Raw genomic sequence first — 19447 nt, forward strand, 5'->3', positions numbered from 1 at the left:
TCTCTCCCCACTGCTTTGGTGAACACAGCTTCCCGCCACCCCCTGGGCCGCCGGCTCCTTCTGCCTGGAAGGAGACTCAGGGAAGGGGGCACCCCTGCCTGGAGGGCTCCAGGAACTGGAAGGCGGAGGCCCCTCCCTCACCAGAAAGGAAGACAGTGGTCCCTGGGGCGAAGAGACACCAGCAAGCCAATTCGCCCCTGGCACAGCACCCACCGCACCACGGGACAGATGGCGGACAGTGCACTTGACTTGGCACGGACAAAGACCTGGGTTTGAGTCCTTTGGCCAGCCCAGCCTTGGTTACCTCATCTGTAAAGTAGAAGGCATAAAGCCCCCTTGTCTCAGAGGGTGGCTGGGCAGCTCCTTAAAGTGACAGCAGTAACTCTGCCGCCCTGCGGCAAGGAGGCCTGTGGTCCTACCCTACTGGTTTCTGCAGGTTGACTCGGTCACAAAGTGCCATCTCAGAGCACTTGCCACATGCCAGAAACCCACCAGGAAGTCACTCTCCCTGCCCTCAAGGAGGCTTTCCCTACTTCCAGTTCACCCCCAAAGGCTTCATACACCTGCACACCACAGCCAGAGGGGTCTTTCCAACATACGGAGGTGATTTCTGTCACACACACACACACACACACACACACACGTTTACAACTTCCCAGGGGTTCCGCAGAACTCTCAGTTTGCAGTTAGGACCTTCATGTCTTGGCCCCTGCCTACCTCTCAGGTGGGTGGCATCATCCCTCACTGTCCCTCCCACAAATTCTGTGTCCCAGCTGCAGGACAAGGTTTGCAGTCCCCCCAAGTTCCCCGTGTTCCAGCTTGCCACCCCGTTACTGGGCTTGCTGAGCCGAGTCTGAATACGGGAACGCTTGCTCAGCCCTCTCCTCCTTTCAGACTCAGCGCGAGGCTCCCTCCTTAGGATGCTTCACTGAGCCCTGCATCTGAGTCCTTCACCACTGCTCTTCCTCCTCCACGGAGTTGTAATAACTAGAGAGTGAGCTCCCTGCGGGGAGGGGCCCCCAGGGGGTCATCTCCTTGTTTGCCAAGTGCTCAGTGGAGTCCATGGTGCAAAATAAGGGCTCAGGAAATGTCTGAGGAATGAATGAAAAACTCATTTCAGCCTAGGTGAACTGAAAATCTGACGGGAAAGGAGAAAATTAAACAAGCCGTAACAATGAAGTTGACTTGTGCTATGATAAAAGAGGCCTGAAGACAGAGGAGGACGGACGTAGGCAGGAGGAGAGAAGATCAACACAGACTAGCAAAAATAGCAACACCTCACCAATCTGGATCTCCGCTAACTCACTTATCCAGAAAGTAGCGGGAACCCAGAAAGAAGGATTAGAGGCTACATAACAGCCAAAATATGTCAAAAAGACTGACTCCTACTTCCCGGAGTGCCTCTGACACACGAGTGTTTGCCAAAACCTGCAGGTTGACCTCATATCTCCCCACCTCTGCCTCCACCACATTTCCTACAAAACTTCTAATAGAACCCTGAGCATCTCACACTGGACTCATCAGCTATGTCTGCTCCCCCGAGACTGGGGCCTCCAAGGCCACCATGTGTGGCTTTTTTTAGGTCATGCACAAGGGGGCCAGGACGCTGGTCACATGCAGGCATCGTTCATGTTTTGAACACTTTCCATACATTTATAATCCATATATTTATATTTTTTACTCTATAACAAATGAATTATTCATAAAATGTTAGTTATTATATAATATTTACATATTATCATAGGAAAAGGACTTATTGATTTAAACGGGGGATTCAAAAATATTCTGGCTCAGGAAACAAACATCAGATGATTTTATTTGACAATTTTATAGTTATGACGAGAATCTTCTGGCAAATGGTACTCGTCTTGTTTTAACAAGAAAATATGTATTGTTCCCCTTTGACAAACTGGATTATCAAAAGACTGTTGATCTCTTTTTTTTTTAATTTTATTTTTTTATTTATTTGACAGAGAGAGAACACGAGTAGGGGGAGCAGCAGAGGGAGAGGGAGAAGCAGGTTCCCGCTGAGCAGGGAGCCCGCCAAGGGGCTCGATCCCAGGACCCTGGGATCATGACCTGAGTCAAAGGCAGACGCTTAACTGATGGAGCGACCCAAGTGCCCCAAAAGACTGTTGATCTAATAACACCTAAAATAGACTGTGTTTCTAAATTAGATCTGCTTTTACATTGGATATACAATTGGTGAGTACTTTTCATTTTTTTGAAAAACTCCTCATTGGTATTAATGCACTAGTTAAATCACAGTGCAGTTCAATTCAGCTGATGTTTGCTTCTTGTGCCAGAATATTTCTGAATTTTAAGTTAAATCAACAAGTATTTCATTACAATGCTGTGTAAATATTATCTAATAACTAATTTTCATGTATCATCAATAATCCATTTGCTGTAACAAATTCATCATTGAGATGTAAATCATATATTGACTCATCTAATATTTTTTTCCTTGAGGAGGGGTACCTTGTTCTCATTCACACAAAAGGATGGTATGGCCAGTAGTGGCCCTGGTTCAAGGGCAGGGATGGTGTCTACTTGTGTCTTTTTTTTTTTTTTAAGAGAGAGAGCATGTGCAAGCAGGGGTGGGGGCAAGGGGCAGAGGGAGAGGAAGAGAATCTTCAGCCGATTCCGTGCCAAGGGAGGAGCCCACATGGGCCCCATCTCACAACCCTGAGAGCATGACCTGAGCCAAAATCAAGAGTCTGATGCTCAGCCGATTAAGCCAGCCAGGCACCCCCCACTTTTTTTAAGTAGGCTCCACACCCAGCATGGAGCCCAACAGAGGGCTTGAACTCACGATCCTGAGATCAAGACCTGAGCTGAGATCAAGAGTCGGACACTTAACTGACTAAGCCACCCAGGCACCCCTAATTGTGTCTCTGTTGCCATTGTCTTGAACAAGGCTTGGGGCACAGTGGACGTACAACATATATTTGAATGAATAATGGAGAACTTCAAGGCCTCAGGATTTAAAATCATATATGTATGCTCTATTTCACTGGACTTCCTAGAAATACTTCTGCACATTCTAATGGAATAGTATTGCATAAACTCTTGAACAACCCTCCTTGGTGACCAGCTGAAGCTTATTCAACTGTCACCCAGCGGGGACCATTCCCCTCTCCCTTTGTTCTCTAGGCACAGAGTACTTTTTCTGAGAAGTCATAAGAGTAAGAAGCTTTCACAGCTATCACATACCATTAAAGGAACATCTAGACAGTCATAAAGTTTAGTAATTTCTGAGAAAGTGTCATAAAATCCAGTAAGAGGGCAAGGCTTTGAGTGAGTAGTTTCAAATAGAGCCCGAGGTTCCTTAAGAAAGGAACAAGTGCGCAGGCTAAAGAAAGCTGTGTTATCATGGAAAGTAAACCCAGCCCAAACCGAAGACTTGCAGGGGCTTACAAACAGCTGGTTCTCTATTTCTGGCTTGAGTTCTGTGATGCCAGAGATAGGATGAGTTCACTGCCTGGAATCCCTTTATGTCATTTCCCTTTAAAGAAAACAGTCACTTTGAAGGTAGTCCAAAAACACAACACTAGAACCATTACTGATTACACAGTTCAATTCAATTAGCATTTGCTGAATGCCTTCCCTGTGCCAGGCACTGAAGAACTCAAAGACAAATAAGACAAGCTTCCTGCTACTGGATATCCACAGTCTAGGGGGAGAGACAGACCATCTCAATCAACAGTCTTGCCCACCCAGCCCCATCCTGTCCCAGGCAGTACCATCTCTCCCGAGGTATAAGACAGCATCCTAACTTGCCTCTGCCTCTACTCTGGAGCTCCAATCCATTCCCCAGAGGGATATTTTTCAAAAGGCAGGTAGAAATCACCATTCCCCCTGTACACAGGGAATGGTCTGTCTCCACAGTGCCTGCTGGCAAGGCAAGCATCAGATTAGAAGCTCCCATATCAAGCCAGGCCCTATTTGAGGCCACATCCTCAGTGGGTGAACCAGAAGAAAACCTGCCTTGTCTTGGGTGTTGGCTCAGGGAAGGGGAAAAGAGCATCCCCTTGGAATGCCTAATCATACACATGCAAGTCTGGAGTCAAAATTTATATTACGCCTATAATCTTAAAAGTCTAAGATCAAAAATTTAGTTTTCAGTCTTCTAGGTTAGTAGAGCGCTCTGAGCCACTGGCACAAGATGAAAATCCTCACTTTAAACTCAGGTCTCAGAGAATTATCAGAGACTAGAGTTCCAAGGAACATGAGCTCACTGCCAAAAAAGAAAGGTCTAGAAATATCTAAATAGGAATCCCAGAAAGAGAGAAGCAAAACAATGGGTAAGAGACAACATTGTAAGAGAAAACAGATGAGAATTTTCCAGAATTGATAAAAGACAGCAAACGTCAGAGACAAGAGTCCCAACAAATCTCAAGCAGAATAAATAGAAAGAAATCCTCACCCAGGAAGTCATCATGACACAGACAACATTGAAGACAAAGAGAAGATTTTAAAAGCAGCCAGAAGGAAAAAGACACTTCACCAGCAAAAGAAAAAAGTCACCTGAGAACTGACCTCTCAGTAGCAAAAACAGAAGTGAGTAAACAGTAGCATATTCTCAAAGTGCTGAGGTCACACAATATCAACTTAGCACTGTACATGCAGCAACACTCTTTCAAGAATGAAGGTAAAAGGAAGGTAACTTTGGACAAACAGAAACAGACAGAGTTTATTACAAATAGCCCCTCACCAAAGGAACTTCTAAGAGATTACTTCCAGAAGAGAGAAAGTGATCCCAGAAGGAAGGTCCAAGTTGTAAAGTGGAATAATAAACAAAGCAAATGGTAAACGTGGGCAAATCTAAAATACACCAAGGCTTTGTAAAAACTAATAATAATGTCTAATTTGTAAAGTTCAAAAAACGGATAAAGTAAGAGAGAAGTAATATGTTGGACAACAAAAGTATGTAAGTCAGGAGGGATGCAACCAAAACGAAATATCCTAAGATCCTTGTGTTGCTAAGAGGAGAGGAAAGATACTAACTTTAGACTTCGTGAAGTTAGTTATACACATATTAAATTCTCTAGGGTAACCACTAGAAGAATAAAAATAGGATGTATAGGGGCGCCTGGGTGGCACAGCGGTTAAGCGTCTGCCTTCGGCTCAGGGCGTGATCCCGGCGTTGTGGGATCGAGCCCCACACCAGGCTCCTCCGCTATGAGCCTGCTTCTTCCTCTCCCACTCCCCCTGCTTGTGTTTCCTCTCTCACTGGCTGTCTCTGTCTCTGTCGAATAAATAAATAAAAAAATAAAAAATCTTTTTAAAAAAATAAATAAATAAAAATAGGATGTATAACTTCCAGACTAGTACGGGGGAAATGGGAAACGGAAAAGTCAATTCAAAAATATATGAAATCCATAATCAGAGAGGGAAACACTAACATAACTCTTCAGTGGTCAGACAAAAATATCAGGGCTATAAAATTTGTATAATGCAATCCACAAGCTAATCTGAAATATATATGTAAAATACTGCATTCAGTAAGTAGAGGATACACATTCTTTTAAAAAACAAATAGAACATGACCATTTATTAGGCTATAAAGCCAAAAATTGGAAAACTGAGAAATGCAAGTAAGGAGAGAGAACAAGAGAAAGAGAGGAAAGAAAGAACATCCTTTAACCACAATGCTATTAAGATAGAAATTAACAATAAAAAGATAAGCAGAAATAATCTCATATGTTTAGAAACCCTTAAAAAACCACAAAGCTAAATAACTCACAGGCCAAAGAAAAAATCTTCACGAAAACTGCACTAAAAGGTGATTTTTTTAAATGCTACATGGCAAAACTGTGGGTGCAGCCAAAGCGGTACTTAGAGGCAAGTTTGTACTTTTTTTTTTTTTTAAGTAAGCTCTCTGCCCAACATGGGGCTTGAACTCATGCCCCCAAGATCAAGAGTCTCATGCTCTACTGACTGAGCCAGCCAGGTGCCCCAAGTCTGTAGCCTTGAATGTTTTATTAGAAAAGATGATAAGCTAAGCATTCAACTTAATGTCAGAAACAGAACAACATAATAAGCCTCAAAAGTAGAAGAAAGGAAATCATAAAGAGCAGAAAGCCATGAAATAGAAAACAAAAATAGAATGGAGATGATCAATAAACCAAAAGCTATTCTTTGGAAAAACTAATCAAATTGAGATCCGTATAAAGTACCGTAAGTGACTAAGCAAGGGTACTTAGCCTAGCCTGGGGTGTGTGGGAGTGGAGGGGGTCAGAAAGACTTATGGAAAAGAGGAGGCATGAGCTGATCCTTGAAGGATGTGTAAGAGTTAGCCAAAGAAAGTAAGGGAACATTCTAAGGAACTGGGAAAATATGACCAAGGTAAAGGGGAATGGCACAGCATGAAGGCTTAAGAGAACCGCACACAGTGCGGTGTTAGTAGTGGATAAAGCTCAAGGCCTGAAATATGTGAAGGAAGTCTAGAGAAGCTTAGGGCTCAGATATTAATCAAAAATACTCAACTGAGTCTTTACTGAATACCCAGTATCATAGGCTAAATACATGATTATATTTTTTAATGCTGGCAACAGACAACTCCATGAGGTACAACTGTATTACGCCTATTCTTTAAATAAAGAAACTGAGATTCAGAGCAAAATTTCCCCATGGTAACACAGTGAGTTATTTCAAACCCATATCTGCATGGTTCCAAAGTCCATGTTACACTACATCTCAGGTCATGGAAGTCTTCCTACGCACCTTTTATAAGGAGCCTGAACTTTATTCTTGAGGCAAATATTCAAATTTATCCCACCGAAACCAAAACTCACTCTTACGGTGAAAGTCTGGAATGGCATTACAGCCACCACGACTCTCTGCCACCAGGACAGAGTCCACTTCGGACAGGTGTCCAAAGAGTCGATGGACCAGTCACAGGCCATATTGCAACGCAGAGCGATCACAGGAGGCACTGGGCTAACGTGAGTTCCTGAGGCATATTTACAATTACGACCTGGGAGGCAAGTACCGTTCAATGACGAGAACTGGATAAGCACACGGCACTTTTTCAACACCTTTATTGAAATACAATTCACATACCACACAATTCACCCATGTCAAGGGTACAGTTCAACAGTGTTTAGCATAGTCATGGAGTTGTGAGACCATCAGCACAACCGATATTAAGACATTTTCATCACCCCCAAAGAGAAATCCTATGCTAGCAGTTCGCGCCCAGCTTCCCCAACAAAAGCCTCCCCCACCCTAGGCAACCACTAACCTACTTTCTCTGTACAGGTTTCTCTATTCTGAGCGTTTCATATAAATGGAAACACATCGTGTGTGGTCTCTGTGGCTGGCTTCTTTCACGTAAGATGTTTTCAAGGCTCATCCGTGTTGTGGCAGGTATCTGTGCATTCCTTTAATGGCTAAATAATATTCCACCGCATGGATAGACCACATTTTGTTTACCTGTCAGCTCATAGATACTTGGTTGCTTCCGCTTTTTGCCTATTGTGAATAATGCTACCATGAACATTAGCATGCGTGCTTTCTAGTGAACATACGTGTTCATTTCTCTCGGGTATATATCTAGGAGCAAATAACTGGGATGTAGCAATTTCACGTTTACCATTTGGAGGACCTGCCACACCGTTTTTCAAACGGCATTTTATATTCCTACCAAGACTGTATGAGGGCTCCAATTTCTCCATAGCCTCACCAACACTTATGATTTGCCTTTTTAGACATCCTAGTAGGTACAAAGTGGTATTTCATCGTGGTTTTGATTTTCATTCCCCTAATGGCTAGTGATGGCTGTAACATTTTAATACAACCTTTAATGTGTCCTTTTTTTTCCACACCAGAGATATTTTGACAAAACCCAAGAGATAAAGAAATAACTTATTGGAACTTTCCACAGCTTCATTGCCCAACTGTATGCAAAACGCTTAAACCTTAGCTCATGGGAAGAAGATCCAGGAGCTAGATGTGGGGAGGGGGTCAAGGGTAGAGAGTAGTCCAGCATGTCCACTGAGCACATTATCTGAAAATTTTAAAATTGGCTTTACATTCTAATGCGGCGATTTCCATTTAGACATAATAGCTTCACAAAAACAGCCGTATCGAAATGCCCTGCTTTGAACTAGGAATAATTATCAGAACTAGATTTGGCGAAGGGGGAAAGATTCGCCTAGTTCACTCTCTTCTCCAATATTTGTCATTACATCTTTCAGAAGCAGGAACTTGGAGGAGCTCTCATATGCTGTTGAGTAGAAACTGCGACAATTCTTGGAAAGCAAATTAGTGATACGTTCCAGAAGCCTGAAAATATACATGTCCTTTCACCCAAATATTTCATTTCTGCAAAGTTTATTTTAAGAAAGTAATTTAAAATGTAGGGGAAAGGGACTTCAGAAGTTTTTTTCACAGAGGAATCAGTCTAAACGTTTACTAACATGAAAATAAATAAATAAATTTCACTCAGTGAGATTTTTTTTAACCATTAAGATAACATTTCTGAAAGTGTTTATAGAATAGGAAAATGTCTAAAAAAATTCCCAGCGTCTAGTTCTAAGCTGTATGTGTCAGGGTATAACACCTCCGAAGGCCGAGAGAGCTGACATGGAACCAAGACTCACTATGTAGTGGCTTTGGCATGCAGGTTATATGTTATTAAACATATATTATTAAAATGGAACAACCACCCGATGAGACAAGCATGATGCCCCATGTGTCAGAACTAATAAATAGGGGGGGGGGGGAGTCCAAACCCAAATCTAACCCCGTACCATACTGACAACTATCAAGCAGAAACAATGAAGTCTACTATACTCACTGCACAAAGTTCAAGTCAATTAGATGAATGTATGTAAAAGTTCCACATAAAACATCTAGCTCTGGGGTGCCTGGGTGGCTCAGTTGGTTAAGCTCAGTTGGTTTGGGCTCAGGTCGTGATCTCAGGGTCCTGAGATTGAGCCCTGTGTCAGGCTCTGCGCTGGGCATGGAGTCTGCTTAAGATTCTCTCTCTCCCTCTGTCCCTTCCCCCTTCCCTCTCAAAGAAAAAAGAAAAAAACCCATCTAGCTCCATAGAAATATAAGACCCTAAGGTTCTCCACACAGCCTGTGAATCCATTAGAAGTTTCACAGCATCTGAAGATAGAATTGTGTGTGTTTTATACCCTCTTGAGCCAACAAGTCAACAGTTTAAGTAAGGACTGCTCTTAGTGAACAGGAATGAAAAAATTTTTAATTAGAATAAGGTAGATTATGCAAGGCAAATGATTATCTATTATATGTTTAAATAATCAACAGGGGAAAGGCTTACAATGCATATGAGACAAAAAGTAATTATCCATAATATTTATAAACCAAGAAGAAAAACATCAACATGAGCAAACTATAAACATAAACAACCCAAAAGATAAATGAACAAAGAATCCATTTAGGGATTCCGCAGTAGTACACAGGCCTAGTAAGTCTACAGAAAGCCCGACCTCACTGACAAGCAGAGAAATGTAAATCAGAAGGACACATTTTTACCTATCTGTTGGGCAAAGATTGAGAAGATCACTAGGAGACGGCACTGCAGCGGAGAGGAGAAGACAGGCACTCTCAACATTGCTGGTGGCATCTGATGGTGGCCAGCAAAACACAAAGTGCGTATACCGTCTGACCCAACGATTCCTAGGAATTTATCCTACAGAAGTATTTGTACAAATAAACACTTACTGTCTGAACAACGATGTCCACCGTGCCTTTCTTTGTAATTGCAAGGAGGAAGTGTGGAAACGATATCCATCAATAAATTTTATGAGGGCATATCCGTAAAGTGGACTAGTAGATTGTTATTGACATGAAATGCACCTATACTTACTGGCAGAGAAAGATGTCCACGCTAAAAATCAGCTGCCGAACGCTGCACATATTGTTCGACGGCAGCACTTAAAATCACGTAGGTTTGTATTTATGCCCTCTACATGGATCTCTGGCATCTCCACATATGATTCATAGTGCGGTGGTCGTCAGCACCGTTCGCCGGGTATTTGATTATCCCCTTGATACCCGCATGGTAGGACCGCACACCCCCAAGCCCTGTGAGGTTAGCCATGCCGTGTAACACTTTGGTGAATGAAATGTGAGCACAGTCACTTCTGGGTAGAAGTCTTAAGTCAGTGCCCAACGTGCCCATTCCCTTCCCCTCAGTGACTCAGTGGAGCAGGTGTTGAGCTGGAAGCACGGGTCTCTGGATAATCAAAATGCTGAGCGCCCCCCCTCCCTCCCCACCAACCCGCACGGAATCCCTGAGTATGAGCGAGAAATCAACTTTTTGTTGTTATTAAGCCCCTGATATATTGCGGTTGCTTGTTACCAGAGCACAATTTAGTTATCCAGACACATTCAGGAATAAGAAAAAATTCTGGAAAGATACATACCAAACTGTAACAGTGGTGTTGCCTCTTAGGGAGAAGAGTTAGAAAGGAAGGGGATGGGGTGAGGAGTGGGGGTTTAGGGGGCTTATTTTATATACTTGGGGACTGTATACATTTTGTATAAGCACATATTGCTTTTGGAAATTGAACGAATTTATTTATAAGTAACCTAAGATGTCCAGAAAATTAACCATTGTTGCTTTTTTAGATTCCAATAAACCATGGTGCTGACACAACGAGAAATAAAATTCCCCTATAAGCATAAAGAACAAAATAGGAAAACTGTCCTTCATAAGAGTTCTAGGCAGACGGACAGAAGGACTTTCTGGAAGAGTAACATTCTAGGGAATCGGGATAATGGGCACAGGAGAAAAACTGTCCTATTCTTCCAGCCCCATGAAGAAAGAGGAGGTTTATTCGGATGACAGAGAAGCAGATGGGGATAAAGAGTTGTCAGAACTGCCTGCTAGGGCTTACAAAGGCATTTATAACAATTACTAGATAATGGTTCAAACACACCCAGGGAAACAAACACGCACACAAAGGGCAGGCGAGGCAGCTGTTACAGCCAAGACACAACGATGTGACGTGAAAGGAGAGGTATTAGTCCACCTGGAATAGAGAAACACGATTACTGTTCTCTCCAGCAAAACACTGATCTTTGCAGAGGAATCTCAGGGACGTAACTTGGCTGCAGGGGAACAACCACAGGAAGGGAGGAGTTCAAAACTAATGAAAGGACAAGCAAGGTTATTTGCCTGTTCACACCAGCATGTTTCTGTTATAAAACTTAATGGAGATGTCACAGAAATTCACTGGAGGGAAAGCCCAACAGGTATTCCGACTGGAAACACAGGCACTTTAAAGATTTCCTGATTTAACCCTCCAAACAACCCTGCCAAGTATGTGATGTTCATTCCTAGAGATGAGAAACCTTTGGCTCAAAGAGGTAAAGCAAGTCGTCTAGGGTCACAGAGCCAAGATTCAAACCCATGTCTCGCTATGGTCTTTCCAGAGTCACTGGGGAGGACTGCAGGGATGACAGTAAAGAATCAAGAAATCAGCCCAGGAAATCCACATCTCTTCCACGCAGCTAGTGGGTAAAGTCACAGACACAACCTCAATCCTCCCTGTGAAGTCAAACAGCTGCAGTAAGTTTCCCACGGTGATGTATCTGATGATTAATACACCAAAGTGTGAGGAAAGGCACCAGGTTCAAAACAGCGGCTTTAAGTTTTTCAATTAAATTCACAGAACCTTAAAAGTATAATTGGTTCAAAAAGTGTAAGTCCATGTTATCTTAAACATTTTAAACCTAGACTACATCACGTTGACATTCATTTAAAATGTAACTGTCCTGGGGCACTCGGGTGGCTCAGTCAGTGAAGCGTCTGCCTTTGGCTCAGGTCATGATCCCAGGGTCCTGGGATCAAGCCCCACATCGGGCTCCCTGCCCAGCAGGGAGCCTGCTTCTCCCTCCCCCTGCTCTTGCATTCTTGCTCTCTTGCGCTCTCTTGCTCTCTCTCTCTCTCCTTCTCAAATAAATAAATAAAATCTTTAAAAAATTAAAAAAATAAATAAAATAAAATGTAACTGGCCCTTATCCACAGTGACCTGTACGTGTTTTTGGTATTTGCTGCATCCCAAGAGCCCAAATACAGTCTGGCACAGAGTAGGTCTCAAAGTATTTATGAAACGATTCCAATGAGCTGGTCATAGAAATTGTGGTTAACCGGTAACCTTTACATGCAGACCAAATTCTATAATCGTTTTTTCTAGTTTTTACAAAGTAGATCAAATAACCAATGTCTGTAATTGCTCAAAGGAAGGAAAACGGCTAACATTTACGAACTACGGACAGCGTGTCAAGCATTGGGTTAAGGCAATTTACATACATTCCCTTATTTAATCTCACAAAAATTGTGCAAGGCAGGTGTCACTTGACTTGTTACAGGTCAAGAAACTGAGGCTCAGATTCTATATTTAGTACACGATCGGCTGGGTCACACAAGTCATCAGTAGCGAGGATTTTCACTCAACTGCCTGAATGCAAAGCCCGTGCTCGCTCCAGTGCACAACGCTCTCCCTCTAGAGACGGCACATAAAGAGTGGGCAGTTACTATTATCGTATGTTCTTTTCAAAGAATAGATTTAAAAGAGAAAGAAAATGTATGACTGAATTTTTGCGTTCAACTTCTGCTGGTACAAACCCAGAATCGAGAAGGCTACCAAAATTGAGGCTATTTACCATAGAGCGTATGTTTACATAACATGGGAAACAGCTCTAGCAATTATCGGCTAAAACACCAAAATTTTAATTTGTCCTCGCCATTGAACTTGAATATGAGCCCCTGGAACTCGTTTTTTAAAGGACCGTTTGAGGTGTTAGTGTGGGTTCGTGAAGCTACTGCACATACCGTGCTGTTCAAACAACGGCGGGAGAGAATTGTGATTTTTACGGCAATGACAGGCTCCACTGCAAAGGAAAAATTCTGGGGGACGAGGCATTAAAATAGCATGTCTGCTGAAGGGAGAGCATTTGATGGAGTGGGATATAAAGCGTCCTTACATATAATGCTGTTTTCAAAAAACGAAATGTAAACTGCAATGACTATCATTGAGACGAGAAAGGGAGGTGAGATTAAACTACCCAATTTTTCACTTTGTCCTCCACCTTCTTCCAGAAGGAATGAGATGCAGCGATTCACAGAGCAGATCACATTCCATAGAGGAGCAAGGCAACTCAGCTTGGCAAATGGCACCCGAACTGCTTCTCCTCTGTGGGCAGCAACAAGATAGGAATTGGAAGGTGCAGGCACCAAATGCTCCCCCGGCCAGGCAGGATATATTTCAACGTGTTTTATTTTAAGTCCTATTTGCAATATCGCTCTCTTGGTTCTGAGCGACTCCACTGTCATTTGAGAGCTATGAGTCAGACAAATGGGAGGGTTAACGAGTGGAGAATTATAAAACACACCAACAAGTGTGCTTTGGAACAAGACAGACCACTATTTGAACCCTGACTCTCCCCCTTACTTGCTGTGCCCACCTCAGTGTCTTCAAGCATTATCTGGGACTAATAATAATAGAGTAACTCCTGGCAGGGTGGATTTTAGCAAAGGGTTAGCAAAGAAGACAGTGTAGGGTTGCACACTGGTTCCAGGCACAGCCCCTGGGTGGTTTTACCAATTGTTACCTGTGGCCTTGGTCTAGTCCTGCACCAACCTCTCCCTAAGCCTCAGTTTCCTCATCTGTAATTTGGAAATGATAACAGGATCTACTTCGGGGGTTGCAGTAAGGATTACATAAAACAATCCATAGTAAATGTCTGATATAATTTTTAATGAGCCTAAAACACTTAGTACAATGCCTGGCACTTAACAGATATTTAATAAACAGGAACTAATATTATATAAGTTATAAATAGGACAATATAACAAGTGTAGGCATCGTCTAAAGAAGGGTGGATAAAGTTCAGAAAATGACCCATGATTTGGAGTCTCTGAAACAAAGAGCTCACACTGTAATAGATCTTGGGACAGGGGCTTATGCAAGCTAGTATCAACAAAGGTCCTTCTATGGAACTCTCAGCGCCCTCGTTCATGTGAGCCAGCTGGTGGCCATGGCACCACTGTGCACGTATACACAACCTATATCTCCAAGGAGGGCAGCTCATAACAAGCGTGGCATCTATTCTCCTTGGTGTCTTTTCCCTAAGGTTTCTTTACTGATGGTGTCAAAACCGCAAACGAATACACAGGGGATGGAGAGAGAGACTCATGCAAGTGGAAGAAGACCACACAAGTCCATAAATATTCACTGAGCATCTACTCTGGGCCAGGAACCATCCCTCTCTTTCATGCTGCAACTTCAATAGTGACTCCACAAAACTGATTGCTTTTCTAAAATAAACTTTCGCCTTATCCATTAAGTTCACGAGCCGACATTTGTGAATTTTCCTTTGAGAGGCAAAATCAACGTCGTAGACACGGTTGGATTAGACCTGACCAGAGTGGACAGAACGGAAAACAGAATCATCAGAGAGTTGGCGTGGTTCACCTGGGGCTGAGAGAGTGGGCAAGAGAAGCTGAGGCTATATATGGCGAGATCCTGTAATCATATCAGGCAGAAGCTCAAGCTTCTTGGCGTGGCCTCCAACGTCCTCCGTGATCTGGCCCCTTCATCATCTCTTCTGCTCTCCCACACGCTCCCTATGTTGCCATCATCCCATTCTGCACACAAAAGCTGATCCAGGCTCCCTGCCTTTGTTCCTACCCTGTATGGAATGGCCTTCACCCATTCAACGCCCAGGCTGGACTGCCAATTGTGCGCACGTCTGTCCCTCACAGTGGGGGCTGCTGGAGGGCAAGGAGTGAATCCCAGTCACACCTAGATCTATAACTCCAACCCAGGGTCTGCAGGTAGAGATCCAGTAGGAAACAGTGAGAAGAGCCCAGAACTGAAGGCTGGTTTCAAATGGGGCGTCTGTTTCAAATGCTAGCTCCGCCACTAATCAGCCATATGACCTTGGATAAGTTAACCTCTGTGTACTTCAATTTCCTCTTCCGTAAAATGGAGACAATGAGGCACTTCAGTGGGTTGCTGGGAAAATCAAATCACTGTAGATACATAAAGCACTTAGAAGAGTACCTGGCGCAGGGGAAGGGTTATGTAAGTCGTCACAGTAGCTGACATTCACAATCACCGTTGTTAAGTGTATGTGTGATACAGAAAAGTGAAGGAGGAAGGGAGTCGGAGCAAATGTTGAATTCGCACACTGGCTACGTGCTGCCCCTCACTATGCACTCACAAGGGAAACACTTCTACCCTGGTTGGTGTTCATGACCTTATTCTTAACCTGGGCTACCCGCCCACTCCTACCAAAGCCGGCCAGCTGGGTACCCCCAAATCCTGCAGCAATAGCACAGCATGACACACAAGAGACACCACGCAATCCCTTGTGTCCCAGCCCCCAGGGGAGATATGCCTGCTCCTTGAACATCAGGGCTGAACGTTACAGATGATCTTGTCCAACCTCACCCCTGTAACAGATGGGGAAACTGAGGCCTAGAGAGGTAGTGTCTGCACTTTGTTAGTACCTGCTTTATACATGTTACTTGTCATACAGTCCACTTTATAGTAGGTACTAAAAATACCATAATCACAGTTTAAAGCCGGAAGGAACTTAAAGTTTACCCAGTCCAGTACTTTTGAAACTCCACATTCTAGGGTATCAAGATGAAATGTGAGCTCTGTGGCCAGTTTCATCATTCGGTGAATATTTATTGAACACCTACGATGTGCTCCAAGTCAAACACCATTCCTGCCCTCACAGGAGGGCCAGGACCTCACAGACCATAGGGAAGAGTGATATTAAGTGAATAATCACGCATCTAAGAGTAAAGTCCTATTGTGGCGAGTGAATTTGTTTTAAAACATACCAGAAGGAGCAACTCCACTTACATGCCAATATGCTTTCCGAGCGAGAAGAAAAAGGCAGGGCTGGGGTTGGGGCGGGTGGGGGGGAGTTACAGGTACTGCCTGGAAAGTGCCCCCTACACTGGGTTCACCCGTGCAAGGGTCTCAGGGAGACTAACATTACCGTCATGCGGCTGCCACAGGAGAGCCTGGGAACCACTAAACTAGCCGGCCCAACCTACCCCCATTTGATAGGCAGACGGAGAGGCCTTAAGAGTTTAACTCACTTGCCAAACTAGCAGAGCCGATAAACTGAAGAAACTTAAACTCGTGCAGCGGCTCTCACAGCCTTCCAAAAACAAGTTCACATCCCACAGCCTGGCCCACGGTCTGACCCCTGCTCATTTCTCCAGCCTCACCTCAGCACCATCCTGCCACGCACTCATATCCAGCCACACTGAACTACATGCAGAGCCCCAAATGTACCTCCACTATGCCCATACTCTGTCCCCTACCAGAGATCCAAAGTCGACAGCCCCTAAACAACTCCCACTCCTTTTCAGCACTCAGAAGTCAGCTTACATCTCTCTCCTCCAGGAAGCTCTTCTTGAGATGGCCTTCCTCTTCTCCCACAGCGCTCACACCTTGACATAGGGACAGGGAGACACGCATCACATAGTGTATTCATCCATTCAACAAGTATTTATTGAACACCCTCTATGTGCCAAGCACCCAAGGACACAGCAGTAAGTAAAGCCCCTGCCCTCGTGGAGCTTACATTCTAATAAGGGAAACAGGTAATAAACAAACAATACACAACATAGTGTCCAGTAGAGTTTAGTGCTATGAAAAAATTTAAAAAATAAGAGCAAGGGTTGGAGGAGGGATCACAGGGGAAGGCTTCTCTGAAGAGGTGGCATTTGCTCAGAGATCGAAAGTGACAGAGGGAGCCATGCAAATAACTGGGGAAAGAGCATTTCAGGAAGCAGCAGCAAAGACCCTATAATCACTGCAATGATTTTCTTTACTTGTGTTTTATCCCTTCTGAACTATAAGGTCCTTGAGGGCAGAGGTTACATCTTAAGCGTCCTTGATGCCCAGGGTCCAGCATCCACAGCCAACACTCATAGACTGAGTCCGTGAACCTGGCATGCATGCTTGCTGGTTTCTGAGTCCTGGCTCCATCTCTCAAGATCTAGTCAGCTGCATGTCTCTCTCTCCCACAGGGCTAAGCTAAGCACAGGCCCTCCTTGGGCCAGTCAGGCTTGCCTGGTTCTGTGGTCTGGTTTCAGTCCTTGATTCTCATTAGGACCATGGCACTGACAAGTCCTCCAAATCTATGTTGCTCTGGCCCTCATATCTCTGGCCCAGACCTGGGATCCTGTTCAGAACTGGGAACCCTTCTTCCAGGTTTCCTGGGCATGGAAGTCCTCTTCTGAATCCCAAGCCCCAGGCCTGGAGACCCTGACACCAGGGGAATAGGGAATGGGGAGTCAGACTCCTCCAGTGGCTAACCCCTACCGACCTGGAAGTCTGTCCTGCCTGATTCTTGACTTCCCTCCAAACTACCTGACTCCTTCCTGTTGGGACATCAACCTTCTGACCTCATCAGTCCTTTCTATGGCCATCTCTCTGTGTGTTCCAACTTCATAAAACCATTCCTGAATGTCTGCCATAGCCGAAGCACAGAGCTAAGCACCTGAATCTTCTTGTTGCCTGCTGCAGAATCCTGTTCCATCAGCAGACCATCCGAGTCTCCCCTAAATCACAATCCCACCACCCTGTTAAATAGCCTTAGAAGCTGAAAATAAAGTCAAGTGGCTTTATCCAGTCAGCCAACTCCATCAGGCACCCCTCTGTGTCACTGGTGCATCGCAGCCCCCGCCAGCTCTAAAATGGGTTCAGGGATGAATAACCCATTCCTTCATTCACCCTTTCACCCACCGCTTACTGACATGCACTATATGCCAAGCCCTGGAATGTAAAGTACAGCTCCTGCGCTGATGATGATGGTGGTGGAAGTAACACCGACGGAGGAAGAGAGAGGGGAAAGGGTGGTAGACGAGTTACCAGTTATTGCACACTTCTGCGTTGCTCTAATAGGCAGTGAGTCTTCTAATACTAACAAGAGACAAGCATTATTAGCTTCACCTCACAGAAAGGAAACAGGCATAAGAGGTGAAACAACTTGCTCAAAGTCACACAGCGAAGTGGCAGGGTCTGGTGAGACCCTAAGTCTGTCCGCCTCCAAAGTACCAACTGTTCAACTGCCACACAGTAAGTGCTGAATAAAGAGAACTTAGATGAAGAAGTGAAAGAGAGGGTACCGGGCCCCCAGGACCTAAAGCTGGTGGAGGAGACAGACAGACATATGAGCTAAGATCTGCAATGGAGGGGAGCGCTGATGGTTAGAAGCCAGAACTGTAGGGGAGCCAGGGGAAGGAGTGGCTAACTTGACCTGGAGCGGGCTGAAAGCCTTCTGGAGGAAGTGACTTTAGGAGCCAGGCCTTGAAGGATGAGCACTTGGAGCGTGGCGCTCAGCAGCTCAGCCCTCAGCCCTGGCCTGGGCCGCGGCAGGTCCTCCGAGGTCGAACGGTCCACCCTCCCGCCGTGCCCACGCGGCCGGGCCGGGCCTCACCTCCTTCCACTTGAGCTGGCGGATGCTGATCTTCAGGGCGTCCAGGGAGGTCCTGGCCTTGGAGCTGTCCACGGTGACCGGCCTCTGGGAGCAGTACTCGTCCGCCGAGAGGCCCGAGCTCCGCCGGCAGCCCCGGCCCTTGCTCCGGGGCTTCCGGTGGGGGCAGAGACCCCGAGCCCGCGCCGGCTGCGGCTTGGCCAGGGGCAGCGTGGGCGCCGGCCGCGGGACGACACGGGCGTCCCCCTCCTCGGCCGCGCGGGGCTGCGCCCGGGCCCGCTCCTTGGGCTGCTTCTCCGGCGCCTTGCGCTCCGGCTCCCCAGCCGCGCCCGAGTCCACGCCGACCTGCTCCGCCGCCGCCGCCGGCGCTTCGGCCACGGCCACCGCCTCCGCCGCCCACCCGGCCGCCAGCTCCTTCTCGGAGCTGCCCCGCTGCATGGCGCTCAGGGCCGGTGCCAGCGCCAGTGCCACCGCCGCCGCCGCCGCTCCGCCGCCCCAGCCCGCGACCAAACTGCCGCCGCTGCCACGCGCTCCCCGCCCGAGCCCGTTGCCATGATCGCTCAGGCTTCGGTTGACAAGGGCAGTCGCCTCCTCGGGACGGGGCCCGGGAAGGGACAATCGCCGCCGGAGCCGCGACGACCTCATAGGCGGCGGCGCCCACGTGATCAGGCCTGTCACAGAGGCGGTGGCGGCCATCTTGGAAGAAGGCGGAAAGCAGCCTGGGCCCGCCCACCCGCCGGCGGAGATCGCGCTGGCTTTCTGCGGGCGCAGAACTTGGAGAGGCGGAGGGGAGATCGAGTTTACGAGCGTGTTGTGCATTTGTGGGGCTCCTGACCCCGGGGGCTGCGGAGGAGAGACGAAAATCTCAAACAAGAGGCCCACTTTCCCCCACCCCCATACACAGTCGTTGGAATAACTCCCTCGGAAGGACGAGGCAGAACCTCGCCGCGTGGAGGGAACTCCACGGTCGGGAAGCACCTCAGTCTGATGATGG

General features: G+C 45.9%; 1 protein-coding gene across 1 annotated transcript in view; it reads right to left on the bottom strand.

The window, feature by feature from the left end:
• The window catches only part of TTLL11 (tubulin tyrosine ligase like 11), a 223063-nt gene extending 204014 nt beyond the window's left edge, over positions 1-19049 (bottom strand). The window contains exon 1 of the mRNA XM_026513900.4: positions 18457-19049. Within this exon, the coding sequence (XP_026369685.4) occupies positions 18457-18891 (435 nt within the window). The 5' untranslated portion in view covers positions 18892-19049. The remainder of the gene's footprint in view (positions 1-18456) is intronic.
• Positions 19050-19447: the final 398 nt, after the last annotated feature.

This window comes from Ursus arctos, unplaced genomic scaffold, assembly GCF_023065955.2.
Source record: "Ursus arctos isolate Adak ecotype North America unplaced genomic scaffold, UrsArc2.0 scaffold_18, whole genome shotgun sequence".
In the NCBI taxonomy this organism is placed as follows: domain Eukaryota; kingdom Metazoa; phylum Chordata; class Mammalia; order Carnivora; family Ursidae; genus Ursus; species Ursus arctos.